The sequence below is a fragment of the Athene cunicularia genome (assembly GCF_003259725.1).
Source record: "Athene cunicularia isolate RWA chromosome 5 unlocalized genomic scaffold, athCun1 chr5_part2, whole genome shotgun sequence".
In the NCBI taxonomy this organism is placed as follows: Eukaryota; Metazoa; Chordata; class Aves; order Strigiformes; family Strigidae; genus Athene; species Athene cunicularia.
Genome location: NW_020799102.1, coordinates 1,202,786 through 1,208,827, shown reverse-complemented (window position 1 = coordinate 1,208,827; position 6,042 = coordinate 1,202,786). Strand labels below are relative to the sequence as shown.

The following is a 6,042-nucleotide window of genomic DNA, read 5'->3' as shown; positions in this document are numbered from 1 at the left end:
CATCTCCCTCCCGTCCCCTCTGGTGAGGGCTCGGCGCCGGAACGCTTTATTTACCGGAGAACACCGGGCCAGCGCCGCGCTTCCTCCTCTACGGCCCTTCCAGAGGAGCCCACCCGCCGCTCTTAACCCGAGTCAGGCGCCCGTGAGGCCAAGCGCCAGCGGGAGATGGAAGGGCGCGTCAGGGAAAAGCCCAGAGACCGGGATTTTAACGCAAAATTCTCAGTGTTGCTACCAGAGATTAAATTAGTTGATGCAGGACCGGAAGAGAACATGCTCTCTTAATTAAACTTTGCCAAATCAGGGTAGATTGCTGCTCTGAAACAGTAACCGCATCTTACTTCCTTTAAGCATTAGGCTGAGTAGTCAATATTAAAGAGTATTTTTAGTTTAGCTTTAAGTATTCCTGTCTGCTTTTAGAATCTTCTGAGAACAGATGTTATCTATAGCTTATCAGAGAGGACAGTGGGGTTTATCTGGATCCAGTCTGGAAGAAGACTGCTTCTGAGAGCCTCTCCCTGCTCCTGGAAAAACACCCTTTTCTCCACCCCTCCGTAAGGAGCTCTGCTAAAGCAGAACTTGCCTTTGCAAGCACGTCCACTGATAAAGCTTCCATTCAAAAAGCAAAACCATACAGACCATCTACAGACACAAGTCCCATTCATGAGCTTTCTCAGGTCACTTTAGAGATATCCATCCGTCAGAATTCATCCCTGAGGCAAAGAAAAACCAACAGTTACTATTTGCAGCCTCCAGCTCAGCAACAGAATCAACATGGCTAGAGCTACAGTGTTTATGCAAGTGCACAGGCTCCAGAGAAAGAAAAAAGCTCAAGTCCTCAGTCTGCAAGTCCTATCTAACAAAAAATCATCCTGCTCTCCTGCTGTGCCTTTCTACAGGCAAGCCTCTTCTCTCTTCTACAAACAGGATCAGCTAGGAATCCAGGACTCTGTAAAGCCAGCAGTCAAGGAGAGCAAGCTCACAGGGACAGCTGCGAAGAAGAAACATTCCTCAAGGGAGAGCGAATTTTTACCGAGGCCACTGCTTTTCCTTATCCGTCAGAGGAACGTAGATCACGCCCATCAGTTGCGTTTCGATGATCTGCCCATCGCTGGTTTTGTCGTACTGCATCAGAACTTGGTTTGCACCTTCAGGACCAACAGGTAATATTAACCGACCTCCTGGCTTCAATTCATTCAGCAACTGGCAAGCAGAGAAATCAGAATCAGCAGAGCCAAAAAAAAAAAGAGACAGTAGAAATAAGCTACACTATGAAGGTCATGACACCATGAAAAGCACAAGCTTGCTGGCTCCATATAAAACAGAGAAAAAAGAAGCTTCCAACGGTTCCCTAATTATTAGTTTTTTCAGAGCTACTGATGCAGGCAGCCCACAGCAAGACACCCAGCATGATTGCTCTTACCTCCTTGGGTACAGTTGCTGCTGCTGCTCCAACGTGAATGGCATCATAAGGAGCCTCTTCGGGGTATCCCTGCCTGCCATCTCCCACTGTAGGAGGGAAAAGCATGCAGAAAAGACCTTTGTTCTGATAGCAACTCCATGCAGAAATAATTCCTCCTATATCCTTTCAACTGAAATCTAGATGGTGAAAACTTTGTAACACGGTTGTGATGGAAATATGAATTTTGTTGGTTTACTTTTTAAAAAGGGAGAGAGATTTCTGGAATGGAGCTATGCTAGAAGGAAGAACTGTCAAAGCCACGAAGGCCTTTCAATAACGCAGTGGCTTTGTGCAAGCTTGAGATTCCAGACACGGGAAGAGCTGACTCAAGTTATTCTCCAAAAAAACCCACAATAGTCTATGCAAACCCATTCAAATAAACTAACACCCAGATGTGGTATAGCCGCTCCCCTCAAAACAGTGTCTCTTACTGCATTAAGATAGTCACTACACACTCGGAGGTAAGGGGTGTGATGAGACTGCCTGTGACATTAAATACCACTTGTTTACACCGTGGTGTTCAGGTTGGTGTGGCACAGCGCTTACTCAGCCAGTGGTTTCTGGCAACACTGTTGCACGCACCAACACCAGGTGGTACAAGCGCTTGGAGAGGCAGAGCCCTGCGGCAGCCAGAGCAGACACGTTCCCAGAACAAGCACCAGGATCCCAGGGAGCTCACCCACAAGCTTGACACGGCCAGAGCTCAGCAAAGCTGGATCATCCTCCTGCACGTTTCTGATGGATTCATGTACCAACTCTTTAATGTGCTCCACGCCCACAGCCTTCCCTGTTGGGCCCATCTGAAAAGAAAAACAGCAGATAAACACCTATATACCTCCTATATGGGCAGAGATGCATCTTATGGGGCAAGTTACTGACTGGAGGATTTCCAAGAAGAAACTTAAGAGCAGAGTTTCTGAACAGGAGGTGCAAATATTCTGCCCCTTTGGTTTTAAGGCTGAGGAGTCCCAGTTGTATTAGCTACTCAAGGGATACACTAGACACTGCCTACAGGGATTCCCAGTAATTCTTCATTTCCAAATAAACAATTATTGGTAGAATTAGCAGCTTCTGGGGCAGGGCCAGCTCTTGACTAACTAACCTCCTGAGGAAGAGGAACCTGACCAGCTTTCCAGCACGTCACAGAAAATAATTTCAGGAGTTTAGAAAACAAAGAAACACGCTGTGACTACTTAAGAAGCAAACGAAGAAGAACCGACAGTGGACTGGCACAGTAGATTAACACACTCCCCTTGATCTGAACGGGGTTATCAGACAAAACACCTCACCGCAGATACAGCATCCATTTAGATTGAAAAAATGACTACATTTTTTTACTACAAACTGGTCTGGGCAGAGGTCACCCCCTCCTCCCACCTCCTCCTCTCCCTGCAGAAAGCACACACCAGCTCTGGCAAATGACCCATCCCGAGACAGCTCAGCAGCTGGAAACAGAGCCCTTCCAGCTTACCATCCTGGCAAAGCAAGCTGTGAGATAGCCGCTGCCCGAGCCCACATCCAGTGCTTTTGCACCTTCCACCAGCTGGTCCTTTAGTAATTCCAGTGCATGGGCATGCTGCAGAGACAAGATGTGAAATATCCCATTTCAGTTTCCTCTCCTAAAACTTTTTTGTGTTCAAAGCATTACCTGCTCAGATTTAAACACAACACACCCGGCACTTTGCCTGACACATTCAGAAACTCAAATGTTTCCGTTTTTGCAGAACAGCATTTAGGAAGAGGTTCAGTAATAAGATGTAAAGCAGCAGGAAAAAAGGTCTCATGCAAAAAAGGACAACGTCAATGGCTAACCTCAGCTGCACAGAATTCCTATCTAATCATATTTTAAAGCAACTTAAAGAGTATAGGGCAAATTCTTCTTAAAAAGAAAAAAACCTTCACGTATACCATGCCTAAAGAAACAAGCATGATAATCATGTCTGTGGGATCTGTTTCACCTCTTTACATTTAAGAAAAAGACAAACTAAAATAAAAAATGGCAAACAAACAATTTCCTCCATTTCTATTGAAAGTGAAAAAGTTTCATCTTACCATATGTGGTGCACTGATTGTAGCCTTGTATCCTAAAAGGAAACAAATGACAGAATTTATCATCACAGACTGGTTTGGGCTGGAAGGAACCTTAAAGCCCATCCAGTCCCACCCCCCTGCCCTGAGCAGGGACACCTTCCACTAGCCCAGGTTGCCCAAAGCCCCGTCCAACCTGGCCTTGAACCCTTCCAGGGAGGGGGCAGCCACAGCTTCTCTGGGCAACCTGTGAGAGTGTCCCATCATCCTCACAGGAAAGAATTTCTTCCTTAGATCTCTTCTAAATCTCCCCTCTGTCAGTTTAAACCCGTTATCCCTCATCCTATTGTTATCCTGCCTGATGATGAGTCCCTCCCCGCTTTCAGTCCTGGCAGGCCTCACTAAGGTCTCCCTAGAGCCTTCTCCAGCTGACCCCCCCCACCTCTCTCAGCCTGTCCTCACAGGGAAGGGGCTTCAGCCCCCCCGAGCATCTTTGTGGCCTCCTCTGGCCCCGCTCGAGCAGGTCCGTGTCCTTCTGCTGTTGGTTACTCACCAATAGATTGAGGAGAATCCATGTATGGGAAATATTTGATGTAGTGACCTCTGTCAGTAGCCAACAACACATCAAAGACTCGCTGGGATTTAATTATCCCTTTTTCTGGGGGAAGAAGGAAAACAGACAGAAAGGACTTAAATCCTCAGTACTGCAGAAAGAAGTTTGGAAGGGCAGAGTACAGTTCATGGAGGCAATGGAACTGGGAGAATTCAACCTTAATAAGTGATCTGAGAAGGGACAGAAAACAAAACCGCAGATGGAAGTAACTTCCTTTCCGGTTTGTGCTACCCCAAATGAAATCATGCTACGTCCCAACTGCCAGCCCAGTCTCTCTTGGAGGATAGCGACTTACACCAGCAATGTCTCTGGGACTGCCAAACATAATGAAAGATAGAGTCACACTTTCACTCCTGAAAGCGGAGACCCCAGATCAGGTTTCAGGAGCACTGGCACAGCGAGTAAACTAAAGTTAATAGCAACGACTGCAGAAATATTCAGCATCCCTTCACACCCCATCTCTGAGGGAACTCTTACAGGGGAAAAAACAGCTTTAGCAGCATGGAAAATTCAAAGCTGTTTTTAAGGGTGTTCCAGCCGCCATCCAGAGCAGTGGTGGCACCAAGTACTACCCCAGCCCCGGGGAAGGGAGCACAGACTGCCAGGGAGCTCAGCAGCTGCAGGCTCAGAGCGACCTCACGGTGTGCAGCATTGTAAAAGGTGTCAGGCATTCACCACTCCGGAGGAGCAGAGGGAAGGCCATGGAGCGTCTTTCCTGGCGTAACATCTTGTTTCCAATTATAAATAGAACAAGTTCAGACGGGGACAAACACTGAAATTCAGGCCGTGTAACTCCAACGTTTCACAGTGAACAGAATTGCAGCATATGGCTGCGTAACACCAAATAACCTTACACTGAAGTGCCAACAGATTCTGCCGGCAGCTCTGGTACTCACTGTAGAGATTGTTGACCAGCTCGGGGTGTGTCTTTCCGCTTGACGTCCAGGCCATCGTTCTGGCGAAGAACAGTCCCATGAGTGTAAGCACAGCGCAGGGCAGCAGACAGCTCATCCCACGGAAACAGGCAGCGGCCTGCTGAGAGAGGGAATTCAAACCCAGCGGCTTGACAGGCACCCCAAAGCTTCACCTCTCCTCGTTGTAACACGATCTTGTGCTTATTTGAATATTGAATGAAATATTTATACTATTTGAAAGACGACGGAGCTTACGCGCAACACAGGGGTGGCTGTCAGGATCAACACCGCTCCCATGATTACAGCAAGAGCTGTAAGAAATAATTACTGGCCTGCTGCAGCTTTCTGCATTTAAATGACCAGTTACACCTAGAGCAGCTGCTGCACGAGGAGCCCTCGAAAACCCCGTCACGGGGCCAGGCAGAAGCCGTTTCTCACCGGGAGCTGCCGCTGGGCGACGGCAACCGCCGGGCTTAAGCCGCCGCTGGCAAAGCTGCCTTGAGGGTCGGGGTGACACCGGCTACCGGCCCAGCCGCGGGAAGGCACGGGGAGAAGGCCGGAACCTCCTCGGAAAGGCCGCGGCAGAGCCCCCCGCAGGGCGCACCCAGGCACCGGCGCCACAAGGCACTCCCCTCCCCCCCCTTACAGCACTGGGAGGCCGCTGGCCCGGAGCAGGCCCCTGCCCCCCCCTTACACTGGTACCGGCCCCGGTACCGGCCCCGGTACCGGCCCCGCACGCCCCGCACCCACCGCGCAGCCGCACTGAGGCCCCCGCGGCCCGTTGCCAGGTGTAACAGCGCACTCGCCTCCTCCCCGCAGGAAAACTTCCGCCCTTGGCCAAGATGGCGCCGCAGCGGCTTCAGTTCTCCTCACGCACCATGCCGACTCCCCGCCCTCTGTTGGGCGAAGGGCTAATAGGCGCTCTCTCGCCGCCGGGAGAGCTCGGCGATTGGCCAGCCCCGGTGCCAATCATCGCGCCGTAAGAAGCTGTCGCCGTTTCCCGTGTTTACGGTGCGGGCGGCGGTAGC

General features: G+C 49.9%; 3 protein-coding genes across 11 annotated transcripts in view; 1 reads left to right on the top strand and 2 right to left on the bottom strand.

The window, feature by feature from the left end:
• RPUSD2 (RNA pseudouridine synthase domain containing 2) overlaps positions 1–613 on the bottom strand; it is a 5,043-nt gene extending 4,430 nt beyond the window's left edge. Inside the window, exon 1 of the mRNA XM_026850152.1 lies at positions 581–613. Coding sequence (XP_026705953.1) covers positions 581–613 — 33 coding nt within the window. The remainder of the gene's footprint in view (positions 1–580) is intronic.
• LOC113481036 (protein-L-isoaspartate(D-aspartate) O-methyltransferase-like) overlaps positions 204–6,042 on the bottom strand; it is a 10,830-nt gene continuing 4,991 nt past the window's right edge. The window contains exons 1-9 of one of the 8 annotated variants that reach the window (XM_026850287.1): positions 5,765–5,883; positions 4,997–5,132; positions 4,041–4,145; positions 3,512–3,543; positions 2,931–3,035; positions 2,139–2,259; positions 1,421–1,506; positions 1,031–1,200; positions 204–710 (exon numbers count right to left, since the gene is read on the bottom strand). In XM_026850287.1, coding sequence (XP_026706088.1) covers positions 698–710; positions 1,031–1,200; positions 1,421–1,506; positions 2,139–2,259; positions 2,931–3,035; positions 3,512–3,543; positions 4,041–4,145; positions 4,997–5,111 — 747 coding nt within the window. In that variant the 5' untranslated portion in view covers positions 5,112–5,132; positions 5,765–5,883 and the 3' untranslated portion in view covers positions 204–697. Of the gene's footprint in view, positions 711–1,030; positions 1,201–1,420; positions 1,507–2,138; positions 2,260–2,930; positions 3,036–3,511; positions 3,544–4,040; positions 4,146–4,996; positions 5,136–5,269; positions 5,288–5,452; positions 5,669–5,764; positions 5,884–6,042 lie in introns of those variants that run through there. The other 7 variants (XM_026850288.1, XM_026850293.1, XM_026850292.1 and 4 more) reach the window with 7 other exon arrangements.
• CCDC32 (coiled-coil domain containing 32) overlaps positions 5,949–6,042 on the top strand; it is a 4,802-nt gene continuing 4,708 nt past the window's right edge. Inside the window, exon 1 of one of the 2 annotated variants that reach the window (XM_026850302.1) lies at positions 5,949–6,038. The gene's annotated coding sequence lies outside the window, so the exon portion shown is untranslated. The remainder of the gene's footprint in view (positions 6,039–6,042) is intronic. The other variant, XM_026850303.1, reaches the window with a different exon arrangement.